Here is a 17325-nt window from a genome sequence, read left to right as displayed (position 1 = left end):
ACACTAATGCAAATTTGTCTAGTGTGTGGAAGTGATTCAGGAGAGTTGTACTAGGGGAAGTAATTAATAAGGCAGCAAAAAGGCATCATTTATGGGTCATGGAAGCAACGTCCAGACCGTTAATATTTGGATTAGTTCTTATGAGGGTTGCCAGGGGTTCAATTCACAATGTAGTTTTATTGGTATTTATATTGCAGATTTAGTTGGAGACCAGAATTGTGCTATACCTATGCAATTTTAAGCAAATTTAGTTTAGTTCCTCTCTAGCTCTGGAGCAGTGGTTAAATACTCCAGGCTGCTCAATGTTTTACAGGCTGCTAGTCTTATTATTCTCCTCTGCATTCTGGAGGGATCTAGAATCACAATAGGATGATCGACAGAGAGGCAGCTTGTATATTTATGGAGATCCAGCCAATCCCTGGAGAGGTGTGTCCAGTAGATGGCTATTGGAATGTAAATCTCAATATGGTCCTTCTTTCTACCTATGTAGATGACCTTACACCGCAAGTCACCTGTGGCCTGGAGAAAATTGAAGTGAGGTTCGGCAAATGTCTCCTGGAGAAACTGGGCTATAACACCTCATCCTTACATCTGAGACATCATTCCTGCCGAGGAATCACCGAAAGAAGAGATAAACGTTACATGACTTTCATCACATGGCCAGCACATGGTCAATGTGGGGGACTTATTAGGGTACGTTGATGTCTACTACCACTTTATCTGATTATATAACAGGTAGACATGTGCAATTAGTTTTGTTCTGAATTCATTTCTTAACCAATTTCGACACATTTGTTAAATGGGAAATATCTAAATTAATATAAACCTGTTTAACATTTTTTTCAAATATTCGTAAATTCAAATATTCGTAAATTAGAAAATTTGGGAAATTCTAAATTCGAAAATCCAATAACCTGAAATTCAAAAATCTAAAATAATAACTAACATATAATAACTTTACTATTACTAAGTATTAAATTATAAGTATTGGAATTGACTTTCAAATTTGGCTGTTAGTGAACATAATGAATACTAATTTATCTGAAGTTACAAATTATCCAAAATAATGAATGCCTTATCTAAACTAATGGAACATAATGAATTAATAATAATAAATAACAACATTAATAATAAAAAAAAACTTTTATTATTTATTATTAATTTGTTCCGTTACATTTGTTTAGATGCCGGTATAATTTCATTAAAATAATTGTTAATTCTGATAATTTGTAACTTCAGATAAATTTGTATTCATTACGTTCAACAGACAAAATTTAAAAGGAAATTCCAATACCTATAATTTAATAGTTAGATATTATTAGTTTTTATTTTTTTTTATTTTAAGATTTTCTTTTTTCCTTTCGGATTTTTTAATTTTCGAATTTGCAAATTTACGAATTTACAAATTAATGAATAGTGATTTAAAAAATCTGAAATAATAACTAGCTAATAATAACGTAACTATTACTAACTATTAAATTATAGCTATTGTAATTTCCTTTCAAATTCGGCTGTTAGTGAATGTAATGAACATGAATTTATCCGAAGTTATGAATTAACCGAAATAATGAATGCTCTATCTAAATGAATGGAATGTAATAATAACAAATAAAAAAATAATAATAAAAACGTATTATTATTATTATTTATTAATTTGCTCCGTTTCATTTGTTTAGATGCAGCATTCGTTATTTTGGATAACTTGTAACTTCGATTAAATTTGTATTTGTTACATTCACTAGCAGCCAAATTTGAAAGGAAATTACAATGCCTAGAATTTAATAATTTTCTATTATTAGTTAGTTAGTTATTCTTTCAAATTTTCTTGCTTATTTTCGAATTTACGAATTTACAAATTGCGATCATAACGAATGACCGAAAAAAAGGAAAAAATGAAAACCCAAAAAAATAATGAAATGAAAACAAACACATTTTTCGGCAATGCACATGCCTAAAGGATAGAACAAAGACAAGCAGAGAGTTATCACTAAACCAATCACTGGTTACTTTGTTGATATGCTGATGAATGACATTTAGTTGCCTCCCTTTGATGAAAGTGGCAACTCACACTGAGCATTTTACCTGGAATTGTTCCTTATTATTTATTGTAAATGTTATTTTTCAGAATAATGAAACTGTGTTAACGTATACAAACACTGTATACCTAACACCAAACTCTGACAAAGGGGAAAATAGAGCTCCGTACCCCATTGACTTTCATTGCTCTTATCCATCAGACATGGAGATCAACCTTCCAACCGCTGTCAGCACCGACAAAGTGTGAGTCATTTTTCCTTGGTTTATTGAGTACAACATACAGGTGTAGAACTTAGAGCCCGTTCACACTACAGCAACTTGGGATCTGACTTGTCAGACCTCAAGTCGCCCCAAGTCATTGGCAATTCCATTGATGTGAATGAGAGCCATCTTAATGTACACTACTGAAGTCGCTCCAACTTCAGAAAAGGTTCCTGTACTACTTCAAGGTGACTTCTAGTCGACTTGTACCCGTCGATTTCTATTGGTAGTTGCCTCCAAGTCAGATCCTTATGTTAATTGATGTGATTTGGATCCGATATTACAGGAAGATTACCTGAAGTTGCATTGAAGTTGCCTCAAAGTTGCCTCAGGCTCCTTTCACACTACTGTGACTTCAAAGTCGCAGTGATTTGTGGCCGTGATTTTGCTGTGATTTCAGGGAATGCCTGTGTAACTGGCATCAAAATCCGACCAAAGTAGTGCAGGGACTACTTTGAAGTTGGAATGACTTGAAGTTGTACTAATTTGAATGGTTCTCATTGGAAATCATGGGGAATGACTTGTCATGCTACTTTACAGTCCCAAATTGTGGAACAAGTTGTACAAGTGTGAAAGGGGCCTTGAAGTTGCCTTAAAGTTGCCTCCAAGTTGCCTCCAAGTTTCCTGGCAAAGTCATGCTGACTTGTAGGTCGCAGCAGTGTGAACTGCCTCTAAGTGAGCTGAGATTGCACTGAGATTTTGTGACCCTCCAATTGGTATCCAGTCCTGTAGAAATGTATTTCTTGTCTTTATATAGCACCAACATATTCCAGAGTGCTTTATACATCAGGCTTTACTTTATACATGCCCGGTTCTATATTACCAGTCACACAGGCAGACACAAACTCAATTTGGGGAACATTTGATCAAATGCAAACTAATATATATTTTATTAAATCTTGAAAAAAAATATATGGAGTGAGTACAAACTCGGTTCAGTCATTGCCCCTTGTTTGTCACTCTCTAAAAGCTGTAGATTCAGAATGACAAGCAAATTATTGCTGGTATAATATTAAGGCCATCCACACTTACACATATACTTGATACAGATATCAAAGAAATGCTTCTGTCCCTGAGAGGAGCTATTCAGCAAGATGTACAGTCATATATGCACAAAACGAATGTGGCAATAGAAGGTCTAGGAGTAAGCACTGATGACTAGGCTTGTGCAATTCGTTTCGTAACGAATCAAAATTCAGCCAAATTTTGCATCTTTCGGACAATCGGATGCATCCGAATGTCCGAATAAAAAAATAACAAATTACAACGAATACGAAAGAAATATAACGAATGAATTCGACATGATTCGACATTATTTCAACCGCATTCGAAATTATTTCAACATGATTCGACATTATTTCAACCGCATTCAAAATAATTTCAACATGATTCGACATTATTTCAACCGCATTCGAAAATATTTTGTGACCCGACTTTAGGGCCATGTATCTCGGGGTAACTTGGTGCTAGAAACTCCAAATTTAGATATGTTGTAGTGCTAGTATTATTGTGTTTACATACCAAATTTGGGGTTTCTAGCTATAAGTGACCCCGAGATATGTGGCCCCAAAATCGGGTCGCAAAATGTTATTAGAGCAGAGAATGACATTTTGCGACCCAATTTTGGGGCCACATATCTCGGGGTCTCTTATAGATAGAAACCCCAAGTTTGGTATGCAAACACAATAGTACTAGCACTACAATATATCCAAATTTGGAGTTTCTATCACCAAGTGATCCCGAGATACATGGCCCTAAATTTGGGTCACAAAATATTTTTGAATGTGGTTGAAATATTTTCGAATGTGGCCGATTTTTCGAATTCGGTAGAAAACTAAATGAAATCCGAGAACGAATTTAAGAAAGTTAACGAATATAACTAAATGAAATTAATGAATTAACGAATTAAAACGAAACTAAACAAATTTTTTCCTTTTGCACATGTCTACTGATGACATGGAAAATAAAATGTCGCTGACGAGCATAATGAATTGGTAGGCTCCCACTTTGAGCTAATAGAAGAATTGAGGCATCTTAAGTTGAACGTGTCAGTTATCGAGGACTGATCCAGACGCAATAATATCAAATTCAAAGCGAACCCAGAAACTGTAAAAAATAATGAATTACAGGGATTTAAAAAAAAAAATGTCTGACCAACTCCCCAAAATCCCGCATCAGGAGGTGACAATTGACAGGGCTTATCAATTGCCTTCACATATACCAGAAAAACTCCTGAGAGGTGTTATTCTGAGAATTCATTTCTATCATGTTAACGATCTCCTGATGCAAAGGAAGCACAACATGTCCCACTACCTGATCCATATGCAGGTAATTTTTTTCTACACAGACCTTTTACAAGCAACTTTATTGGCACAGAAAAAAACCTGAATTCCATCACTAAGATACTCCATTATCATAATCTCAAGTATAGATGGGGTTTCCCCATCAAATTGATCGTTGATCGTACTGATGTTTTCTGCAATAACCATACACTTGGTACACTGCTTACTGTATATTGCTAAACCCTCAAACTTACCTTTTTCCCTGAGAACAGGGAAACGTTTACCTCAGAAGGAAATGGTAAATTTCCCCCTATCTATAAGTGCACATTGGTGCACCCTACAGTTGCATGGCAACTCAAAGTTTTTCTTCAACGTTCTGAATTTTTATGATTGTTTCTATTTTTGTCTCCTTATATTTTTTTCCGACAGGCTTTCAAAATGAATGAATGAATGAAATACTTGTATAGCGCACAATGCGAACTGAATCGCCTCTAGGCGCTGTGGCGAGCTTTGATCATCTGCTAAAAGAGGAAGGTCTTGAGTTTTTTCCTAAAAGCCAGGTGATTTTCTTCCAGGCGGATGTTGATTGGTAGAGCATTCCATAGCCGAGACCCTTGGACAGCGAATCTCCGATCACCCTTGGATTTATACCGGGCTTTGGGAACGAGGAGGAGGTTTTTGTTGGCTGATCGAAGACTGCGGTTTGGTGTGTAATGATTTATTTTCTCCATTAGGTATTGCGGAGCTTCTCTATGCACGCATTTGTGGGTGAGGCAAAGGGTCTTGAACGTAATCCGATTTTTTACGGTTAGCCAATGTAAGCTCCTCAGTGAAGGAGAAATGGATTCCCAGGGTTTTTTTTTCCTGTTATCAGCCTTGCCGCCATGTTTTGGATCAGTTGTAATCGCGCAAGTTGATATCGTGGTAATCCTATGTAAAGCGAGTTTGCGTAGTCCAGTCGTGAATTAATGATTGTTCCAACTACCACTGCTTTGTCATTCTTTGGGATAAAAGGGATGAGTCTGCGAAGCATGCGCAGCAGATGGTGAGATCCACTGACTACAGATCCTATTTGCGCATCCATTGACATTTGTGCGTCTAAAATAACCCCGAGAATCTTCGCTTTGGTCTTTGGGGAGATAGTCTGCCCAAAGACGGTTGGTGGAGACCAGGAGGTTTTGGTTGCGGGCTTATGATTTGGGTGTAAGATAAGAAGCTCTGTCTTTGATTGGTTCAGCTGGAAGGAGTTAGCGGTCATCCAGTCCTCTATTGATTTGAGGCAGTTTTCAAGTTGTTGTTGGTGATCTTTTTTTCCATTGATCTGGAAATAAAGTTGCGTGTCGTCAGCGTAAGAGTGGAAGCAGAGATCTGAGCATCTGATGATTTGGAGGAGTGGGCGAATGTAAATGTTGAAGAGAACGGGTGATAAAGGAGAGCCTTGAGGGACTCCGCAGGTGACTGCCCGAGTTTCGGACATTCTATGAGAATCTATATTTTTTTCCTTCAAGGTTGGTCTCTCCACTCAGGAACATGATCATTAAATATATTGGCTTATCCACAATATGATGTCGCTGCTACTTATCATCAACACCTTAAAAAATGTTGCAACTTAAAAAAAAAAAATCTCTGAACACCAATGGGCTTAACAGTCTTCCTGAAAAAAAAAGCTCTCTGGACTGATGCTATCAAACTTCCGAGTGACATCATATGTGTACAAGAGTCGCATTTTGCGAAGGATAAAGCACCAAGATTTTCGCATCATCTTTTCACACATTTCTTCTGCTCTAACAACCTCAAAAAGAAGAAAGGTGTTATAACGGCAATAAAAGGCACAGTCTCATTCCACCTTTTGGACTCAATAATAGACGACCATGGTTGGTTTATAATTCTAGTTGCTAATATAAACTATGTTACTTACACAATAGCCAACATTTACGCTCCTAACAAGCATCAACAAAGATTCATCTGTAAGCTGTTGAGAAGGGTATGGAAAATATGGAAAGGGCGTATTATCATCTGCGGAGGCTTTAATGATCAGATGGATCCTAATGTAGATACTACTAAAAGAGACTGCACAAATAGATTCAGTCTTGGTAATATTTTTGCTTTGGAAGATTTATACGATCCATGGAGGTGTTTGCATATTATTGAAGAAAAATTACACTTTTTTCTCTAATGTACAAAAAGTATTCCAGAATTTAATATCATCTTCTACAGACAAAAATGCTCTTACAAATATTTTCAGATGCACAAATTTATATCACTTGGTTGGACCATTCACCAATCACTTTATCTATTACGACAGGCCAACAAGGCCTAACGTCAACCCTTTGGAAGAATAATACATTTCTATTCTCTCAAGAGAGATATGTGTTTGCAATGAAGATCAAATTGACAGAATTCTTTGATTTTGGCTCTACATCCACTGCAAATCTGTGGTGTACTCACAAAGCCTTTATTTGGGGTATCCTTATCCAGATGGCATCTAGGGATAAAAGAGGCTAAAATTTGTTAATACCCTTTTAACCACTCCCTGACCAGCGCATGACGATGTACGTCGACAGAATGGCATGGGCAGGCATATTGGCGTACAGGTACGTCCAATATTCAATGTTGATGACGGCGGCGCGCTCCCGCGCTGGTCAGGACCCCCGTGAGTCCGGTCGCGGGACTCGATCGCCGCGGGCATCCCCGCGATCGTGTCACGGAGCGGCCGAATGGAGGAAATGCTGTGTAAACAACATGTATCTATTCTGCCTAGCAACTAGTGACGCTGATCTCTGCTCCATGTGATTGGAGCAGAGATCAGTGTTCACTAAATTAAAGCCCAACCCCCCCACAGTTAGTAACACTAGGAACACTTAACCCCTACATTGCCACCCACTGGTTAACCCCTTCACTGCCAGTGTCATTTACACAGGAATCACTGCATTTATATAGCAGTGATTACTGTATAAATGACAATGGTCCCAAAAATGTGTCAAAAATGTCCGATGGGTCCCCCACAATGTCGCAGTCACAATAAAAATCGCTGATCGCCGCCATTACTAGTAAAAAAATAATAATAAAAAATTATTAATAAAAATGCTATAAAACTATCCCTATTTTGTAAACGCTATAACTAATCAAACCAATCAATAACCAAAAATATGTAGAAGAATACGTATCGGCCTAAACTGAGGAAAAAAAATGTTTTTTTATATATTTTTGGGGGATATTTATTATAACAAAAAGTAAAAAATAATGCTTTTTTTTTAAATTGTCTCTCTATTTTTGTTTATAGCGCAACAAATAAAAACCGCAGGGGTGATCAAATACCACCAAAAGAAAGCTCTATTTGTGGGAAAAAAAGGACGTCACTTTTGTTTGGGAGCCACGTCGCACGACTGCGCAATTGTCAGTTAAAGCGACGCAGTGCCGAATCGCAAAAGTGGTCTGGTCTTTGACCAGCAAAATGGTCCGGTCTGCAAGTGGTTAAAAGATATATCTAGTCTTTAAAAAGAACATAAACAAGCTCCAGATAATTCTAGCTAATTACAAAAACTCAACAACAAAAGGAATGAGCTTAGGTCAACTGTATTAACTAACCATGACAAAAAGCTCAAATGACTGAAGTTTAATTATTACTCACAAAATAATAGGGGGGTGGGGCAAATTGATGACCTCTGTACTATGTCACCACCAAAGAACACAAAAAATTGATAGACTAATTCATCATAAATCTGGGAAAGCATTAATAAACCCACAAAAAATAGCAGATGCTTTCTCAGACTATTATGGAGATTTATAAAACTTAAAAAATGACAAGGATACTATCCAGCCAATATTAAAAGATATTACAGTATTCTTATGCCGCGTACACACGGTCGGAGAATCCGTCGGAATGCATCCTATCGGATCGTGTCGTCAGATAATCCGACTGTGTGTGGTATGCATCGGACTGATTCCATCCTAATCTCCGTCGGACCCAATTTTCCAACATGTTGGAAATATTTCCCAACCAACTGGGCCGGTCGGACCTAATCCGATCATGTGTAGAGAATTTTGATCGGACCAAGTGCCACACATGCTCAGATCAAATTCCTACATCAAAGCTATTGGCTACTAGCCTGAACGTAGTCCCATCGTAAAGAAATTACGTCATCACGTTCTGAAAGATCGGATTTTTCAACAACTTAGTCCGACCGTGCGTATGCAACAGTTTCGGACAAGATCCGACGGACAAAATCTGACGGATTTGGTTGTGGAAATCTCCGACCGTGTGTACAGGGGCTTAGACAAAGTGAACTTACCCAAAATTGGCTCTAATACACTTGACGCACTAAATCAACCCATATTGTTAATTGAAACCCAGAAAGTTATAAAAGACTTTCCACTGCATAAATCGCCAGGTAATGATGGTCTATCCAACGAATATTACAAAACATTCATTAATATTTTAGCTCTGCACTTTTACAAACCTGTTTAATTGCATTGCTACAGCCAAAGGTTTTTAACTCGCCACTTAGTCCAGTTCCACTTGGTCAGAGTTCCAGCAAGCAAAAAAGGTGGCAAGCTCAAGGATGAGCACGCTCATTACCTCTGAGTACACTAGCTCTAGCACCACTCATTAGTGTGCAGGAAGCCTTGGGCTGAACAATGAGCTGCCACAGAGACTGAGATCCAGAACCTATCCATTTTCCCGGATAAAAATATCATCCATGGAGACTACTATCCTTAGGACCATTTGAGAATCTGGTGCATTGGTCAATAAATCTCCAGAGTTGATGTTTCCAAGCATTGGCGTTTGCCAATACAAGTTTGTTTGACTCATAGGACGTATGTCCTCTTGGGTTCAAACCATTTGGTAAGCCTTCATCTTATTGGTGGCGGATTACTCACTTTCCCTTTTTGTTTACCAGTTATTCACCAATCAAAATTATGTCATGAGCACTTTGTTTCTGTCCCTTTAACCACTTCCCGACCAGCGCACGCCGATGTACAACGACAGAATGGCACGGGCAGGCATATTGGCGTAAAGGTATGTCCAATATTCGATGCCGCCCTGCCATCGGGAGCACGGCGCCGGCGGCCCGCTCCCGCGCTGGTCGGGACCCCCGTGAGTCCGGTCACGGGACCCGCGGACTCGATCGCCGCGGGCATCCCCGCGATCGTCTCACGGAGCGGCCGAATGGAGGAAATGCTGTGTAAACAACATTTTTCCATTCTACCTAGCAACTAGTGACGCTGATCTCTGCTCCATGGGATTGGAGTAGAGATCAGTGTACACTAAATTAAAGCCCAACCCCCCCACAGTTAGTAGACATGTGCAAAAGGAAAAAATTCGTTTAGTTTCGTTTCGTTTTAATTCGTTAATTCATTAATTTCGTTTAGTTATATTCGTTAACTTCCTTAAATTCGTTTTCGGATTTCGTTTAGTTTTCTACCGAATTCGAAAAATCGGCCACATTCGAAAATATTTCAACGAAATTCGAAAATATTTCTACCGGATTCGAAATGATTTCAACATGATTCGACATTATTTCAACCGCATTCGAAATGATTTTGTGACCCGAATTTAGGGCCATGTATCTCGGGGTCACTTGGTGCTAGAAACTCCAAATTTGGATATGTTGTAGTGCTAGTACTGTTGTGTTTGCATACCAAATTTGGGATTTCTATCTATAAGTGACCCCGAGATATGTGGCCCCAAAATCGGGTCGCAAAATGTCATTCTCTGCTCTAATAACTAATAACATTTTGCGACCCGATTTTGGGGCCACATATCTCGGGGTCACTTATAGCTAGAAACCCCAAATTTGGTATGCAAACAATGGTACTAGCACTACAACATATCCAAATTTGGAGTTTCTAGCTCCAAGTGACCCCGAGATACATGGCCCTAAAGTCGGGTCACAAAATAGTTTCGAATGCAGTTGAAATAATGTCAAATCATGTTGAAATAATTTCGAATGCGGTTGAAATAATTTCGAATCTTGTCGAATTCGTTCGAATTCATTCGTTATATTTCTTTCGTATTCATTGTAATTTGTTGTTTTTTTATTCGGACATTCGGATGCATCCGAATGTCCGAAAGATGCAAAATTCGGCCGAATTTCGATTCGTTACGAAACGAATTGCACAAGCCTAACAGTTAGTAACACTCCCCTAGGAACACTTAACCCCTACACTTCCACCCACTGGTTAACCCCTTCACTGCCAGTGTCATTTACACAGGAATCACTGCATTTATATAGCAGTGATTACTGTATAAATGACAATGGTCCCAAAAATGTGTCAAAAATGTCCGATGTGTCCCCGACAATGTCGCAGTCACAATAAAAATCGCAGATCGCCGCCATTACTAGTAAAAAAAAAAATAATAAAAAATTATTAATAAAAATGCTATAAAACTATCCCTATTTTGTAAACGCTATAACTTTTGCGCAAACCAATCAATAATCGCCTATTGCCATTTTTTTACCAAAAATATGTAGAAGAATACGTATCGGCCTAAATTGAGGGAAAAAAAATGTTTTTTTATATATTTTTGGGGGATATTTATTAAAAAATAATGCGTTTTTTTCAAAATTGTCACTCTATTTTTGTTTATAGCGCAAAAAATAAAAACCGCAGGGGTGATCAAATACCACCAAAAGAAAGGTCTATTTGTGGTAAAAAAAGGACGTCAATTTTGTTTGGGAGCCACGTCGCACGACCGCGCAATTGTCAGTTAAAGCGACGCAGTGCCGAATCGCAAAAAGTGGTCTGGTCTTTGACCAGCAAATTGGTCCGGTCTGAAAGTGGTTAAAGGGTACACAGACTCATTATATATCTGATTTTCATTTCACTTGTGGACTTTATATACATTATTATTTGTTTTTTATTGCGTAACCACTGTGCATTTATCTAATTAGTGTTTCACCCTAATCACCAGCACTGTATTTAGTTACAGTTTATACCAAAAAGTGGTTGATATTGCCACACTTGTGTTTGTTTGGGTCTTATCTTGAGGATTTTTTAGCAGTCACCTACAGACTGGATTTTCGTTTATTTGACTCACAGGCCTGATTTTAATTGCATTATTTCACTGTGTCCACAAGCGCTTGGTGTGTGGGCCCCTTTTGCACTATTTATTTTATTTAAAATTGAGATATAATTTGGATTTATTCTTTTAACCCCTAGGCACCGAGTGCAAGCAAACATGCGGCTTCTTTGCACGTGCGTAATATGAATGCTCGTGGTCTCTAATAGGATATGGCTATGTGAATGGGATATTGGCCCCTTTGTGCTATTTATTTATTTAAAATTGAGACATAATTTGGATTTATTCTTTTAACCCCTAGGCGCTGAGTACACGCAAACATGCGGCTTCTCGGTGGCTGGGGGCCTTGGCACCGAGCGCCCGCATATTTTCATGCACTAGCGTTGACAGAGCTGTGCCAAGAGCTTGCACCCTGCGCAATCCTGGCACAGTGACCGGCTGCTCATGAAAAGCTTGCAATTGATTGTTGCGGTCACTAGCCCCAGCCCGCGTCCTGGAATTCCAAACCCCTTAAAGGGCCAGCGGGAGCCAGTGCCAAAGGGTCAAATACGGTTGTCTAATTGCTCTTTTGCACCATTGTGTAGCCTAATGCCCAGCAAACACAATGAGATTATCGGATGAATGATTGTCTGTTTTTTTTTTTTTTTTCCATGCAAATCTCAGATCAAATATGATGAGTTTACTAAAGTCAGGAAAATTCTCGTATGACCGAATACAAATTTGGAAGGGTATGTCATGGGTTGTAATGCATGTGTATTGCATTTTTGAACAACAGCTGTACCAATTAAATCAAAATCATAGGATCTGGCATCGTACGAAAAAAAAAAAAAAATGTGTGCATGTCCAAACAAATAATTTCGGATGAACTGTCCTGAAAGCTCTGTACTAACGATCCGATTATCGCTTAGGAAGCGATATTTTTCATTCGATTTTCTGATCATGTGTACCGGACAAAAAGAACCTGCTATTTTTGTTTGATAATAAAACAAAACGCATAATTTTCTTACCATGTTTTCCTTATTGCTATTAGGGGAATATTCTGTTACAGCTCAGCTCCTATCACTGTGGATGGAACAGCAAATTTTTCCATAAAAATGGATCTATTCCAAGATTCCGGCTACACCACCCCATATAACAGTTCCCAGGTGTGGCTGAACTCCGCCTCCATGCTATATGTTGCTGTCATTGTAACCGGAGATATGGTTACATCTCCATTTGTGCTCGTCATGAACAACTGCTACGCCACCCCAACACCTGACATCTCCTCCGGCCCCAGATATGATATCATAACCGACCAGTAAGTTCATTACACGTGTTTTATATTATTTTGTGTACATTAACAAATTTTCACAGATTTACCAATTTATCACAGAGCACCGGGTAAGATCTATAACAAGATAACTATAAATATTTTCTATCTGCAATGAACATTTTTTAGGAAAACTCATATTGAGATGTACAGCTCAGGGATGAGGATTACAAGATACATTTTATTGGTGACTTGGCTGGTTGCTACTTCAGGTCCCTGACTTGAGCACAATTGCAATCCACAGAGGTACATTGTGTAAAGTGAATGGTGACGGAGGAACAGTGGGGTGTAGGCATGAGTCTGAAATGTTGTCAACATTTATATCATTGTAGTCAAAATAAAGCTGCCCCTTAAAGCGGTTTTGTACAGAAAATTGCAAGTTCATCTTATTCAAATGGCTTTGGAATATAGATGCAGTTATGACCATTGAAATAAAATAATATGCAGTATTTACTAGGCTTGTGCAATCCATTTCGTAACGAATCGAAATTCGGCCGAATTTTGCATCTTTCGGACATTCGGATGCATCCGAATGCCCGAATAAAAAAAATAACAAATTACAACGAATACGAAAGAAATATAACGAATGAATTCGAATGAATTCGACATGATTCGACATTATTTCAACTGCATTCGAAAATATTTTGTGACCCGAATTTAGGGCCATGTATCTCGGGGTCACTTGGTGCTAGACACTTCAAATTTGGATATGTTGTAGTGCTAGTATTATTGTGTTTGCATACTAAATTTGGGGTTTCTAGCTATAAGTGACCCCGAGATATGTGGCCCCAAAATCGGGTCGCAAAATGTCATTCTCTGCTCTAATAACTAATAACATTTTGCGACCCGATTTTGGGGCCACATATCTCGGGGTCACTTATAGCTAGAAACCCCACATTTGGAATGCAAACACAATAGTACTAGCACTACAACATATCCAAATTTGGAGTTTCTAGCACCAAGTGACCCCGAGATACATGGCCCTAAAGTCGGGTCACAAAATATTTTCGAATGCATTCGAAATAATTTCAACATGATTCGACATTATTTCAACCACATTCGAAAATATTTTGTGACCCGAATTTAGGGCCATGTATCTCGGGGTCACTTGGTGCTAGAAACTCCAAATTTGGATATGTTGTAGTGCTAGTACTATTGTGTTTGCATTCCAAATGTGGGGTTTCTAGCTATAAGTGACCCTGAGATACATGGCCCTAAAGTCGGGTCACAAAATATTTTCGAATGTGGTTGAAATAATGTCGAATCATGTTGAAATCATTTCGAATCCGGTAGAAATATTTTCGAATTTGGTTGAAATATTTTCGAATGCAGCCGATTTTTCGAATTCGGTAGAAAACTAAACGAAATCTGAAAACGAATTTAAGGAAGTTAACGAATATAACTAAACGAAATTAATGAATTAACGAATTAAAACGAAACGAAACTAAACAAATTTTTTCCTTTTGCACATGTCTAGTATTTACCTTTTATTTTTAATGTTTATGCCGACTTCCGGGCTCTCCTCCCGTGGGAGTAGGCGTGTTTATCGGCTTCGCAATGGTCCCTGGGAACTTTTTTTAGCTATTTCCCAGGAATCCGTGGGGGACACAGTCATGCCGAAATCTCGTGAGATTTCGGAAAGGAGGGCGTGTCCGAAATTGCCATTTTGAAAGTGGGCAGGCAGCTCTATCTGCCATTACCACTATAGCACACGAGGCAAGAGGAAGGAAAACAAAGAGGACATTCAATGAGCATGTGCGAGATGGAGCGGTGGATGCTGGGAGCTCAGCGTCATCGCATCCAGGAAGTAAATGCCTGTGGGCTTCAAACGGCCACAGTGAAAATGGAAACCGCCGGACTGCTTTTTTAAAAGTTTTCCTTAGCAATGAAATCGTCACGCCAGGGGTTAAAAAGACGCCGATCGTGACTGCAAAGACACCGTAGGAATCGCCCACCAGTGGCACAGGTAAAAAAAAAAAAAAAAAAAAATGGCAGCGGAATCCCGCTTTAAATTTACTTTGTGGCACTGGCATTTTCATGTCACTAGAATTTCAGAAATTGTCAGATTATTTTTTTGGGCAGAATTTTATCACATGAGTCAGTGGAAAGAGTGAAATTATTGTGGTTTAACTTTGTTTGGGGTGCTTTTTTAAGACAATTAAGAAATCTTATGTGTTTTTAACCTTTGACCCAATTCATTGTTATTGAAGCTTTTTTGTTTTTAGACGATGGGGAAAAAAAATTGTCCAAGTAGCAAAATGCACAATTTAAAGGATAATTTCACCTTTTGTAGCATATTATTCAGGGTGTAACATATAACATGCTACTGTAACACCAACTCAGGCACCCCCCCATCCCCCATTGTTACAGCTAGCAAGTGGTCTTGCTGTCACGATAAAAAAAAAAAAAAAAGAAACATGGCCATGCAGAGTTCTGTGAACGGGAAACTACAAGTCCCAACAGACTAATACTTTACATTGTAGAGGAGAGATCCGAGGTCTTATTGACCTGTCACTGCTTATTGCTATCACAAGGGATTTTTACAAAAAAAATGTAACACATTAAATAATAATAACAAAAAATTAAAGTGCCCTAATCCCCCCCCCCCCGCGCGTACTAGCGTGCAGTACGTAGGTCAAGCCCACTTAGGTAGTAAACTGTGTTCACATAAAACATGTGAGGTATCATTGGAAATGGCAAAGCAAGAGCATTAATTCTAGCGCCAGACCTTCTCTGTAACTCTAAACTGGTAATCTGTACAATTTTTAAAGTGTTGCGAGATTTTTAAGTACCATAGTTTGCTGCCATTCCATGAGTGTGTGCAATTTTAAAGCGTAACATGTTGGGTATCTATTTACTCAGCTTAACCCTTTTCCCGCCGAGAGTACGCAGATCTGCGTACTCGGCTTCCGGGGGTTATACTGGGATGATGCCCGCACCTGCAGGCATCATCCCGGTACCGTCTTTTGCAGCAGGCGATTGGCTATCCAGGTATAACAACCGATGCGGCTAAACGCCGCTCGGCTGTTATGCCGGAGGAGCGGGAGGGGACGTCCCCCCCTCCCGCCGCCTCTCGCCGCTGTTACCGGTGCTCCCGCTCGATCGGGAGCACTGATTAGTGATCCGACGCCTCCGGCTGCTAGGGAGGAACTGGAACGAAGCCGTAATTGGCTTCGTTCCAGTCTCCTCATCGTAAACACGGAAGTGATGTCATGACGTCACTTCCCGTTTACTCGGCTGCCAATGGCGCCGGTTTAAAAAAAATATCCGGTATTCAGAATCGCCATTTTTGGCGATCTGAATACATTGAAGTGTAAAAAGGAGGGGTGGGGAGTCTTTTAGACCCCCGATCCCTCCATAAAGAGGACCTGTCACCACCTATTACTGTCACAAGGGATGTTTACATTCCTTATGACAGCAATAAAAGTGATCAATTTATTTATTTATTTTTAAAACAATTTAGTCATTTTAAAATAAATAAAATAAATAATAAATAAAAAAAATAAAAAAATAAAAAACATTTTTTTAAAGCGCCCGCCGTCCCCGTGAGCTCGCGAAGCAAAGAAAACGCATACGGAAGTCGCGCCCGCGTATGTAAACGGTGTTCAAATCACACATGTGAGGTATCGCCGCGATCGTCAGAGCGAGAGCAATAATTCTAGCACTAGACCTCCTCTGTAACGCTAACCTGGTAACCGTAAAAAAAATGTAAAGCGTCGCCTATTGAGATTTTTAGGTACCGTACTTTGTCGTCAATCTACAAGTGCGCGCAATTTTAAAGTGGGACATGTTTGGTATCTATTTACTCGGCGTAACATTATCTTTCACATTACGCAAAAAAATTGGGCTAATTTTACAGTTTTTTTTTTTTATTCATGAAAGTGTCCCTTTTCCCAAAAAGTTGCGTTTAAAACACCACTGCGCAAATACCGTGTGACATAAAATATTGCAACAATCGCCGTTTTATTCTCTAGAGTCTCTGCTAAAAAAATATATATAATGTTTGGGGGTTCCAAGTAATTTTCTAGCAAAAAATATGGATTTTAACTTGTAAACACCAAATTCCAAAAATAGGCTTAGTCATGAAAGGGTTAATATCAGCTTTCATATTCATATTGGGTTTTTTGTTTTTTTTCAATTCATTTACAAATTCCATGCCTGGCCTATTCTGACACTTATCTCCTACATGTAAATATCATCAATTATTTTGCTAGAAAATTACTCATAACCCCCAAAATTAAATGTTTTTTTTTTTATCAGACACACTAGGGAATAGAATGGTGGTTGTTACAACTTTTTATGTGACATGGTTTTTGCGCAAACAATTTTTCAAAAGTTTTTTGGGGGGCAAAAAAACAGTTTCATGAATTAAAAAATAACAAAATAATAAAGTTAGCCCATTTTTTTTTGTA

General features: G+C 38.6%; 1 protein-coding gene across 1 annotated transcript in view; it reads left to right on the top strand.

The window, feature by feature from the left end:
* Nucleotides 1-17325, top strand: part of LOC144000356 (uromodulin-like) — a 133120-nt gene that overhangs the window by 50024 nt on the left and 65771 nt on the right. The window contains exons 6-8 of the mRNA XM_077494148.1: nt 491-693; nt 2126-2280; nt 12635-12901. Of these exons, the coding sequence (XP_077350274.1) occupies nt 491-693; nt 2126-2280; nt 12635-12901 (625 nt within the window). The remainder of the gene's footprint in view (nt 1-490; nt 694-2125; nt 2281-12634; nt 12902-17325) is intronic.

The sequence above is a fragment of the Lithobates pipiens genome, unplaced genomic scaffold (genome assembly GCF_037356315.1).
Source record: "Lithobates pipiens isolate NorthernLeopardFrog02 unplaced genomic scaffold, aLitPip1_a1.2 Scaffold_22, whole genome shotgun sequence".
Taxonomy (NCBI): domain Eukaryota; kingdom Metazoa; phylum Chordata; class Amphibia; order Anura; family Ranidae; genus Lithobates; species Lithobates pipiens.
Note: the sequence above shows the minus strand (reverse complement) of the source record. Positions and strands in the feature narration are given on the sequence as shown.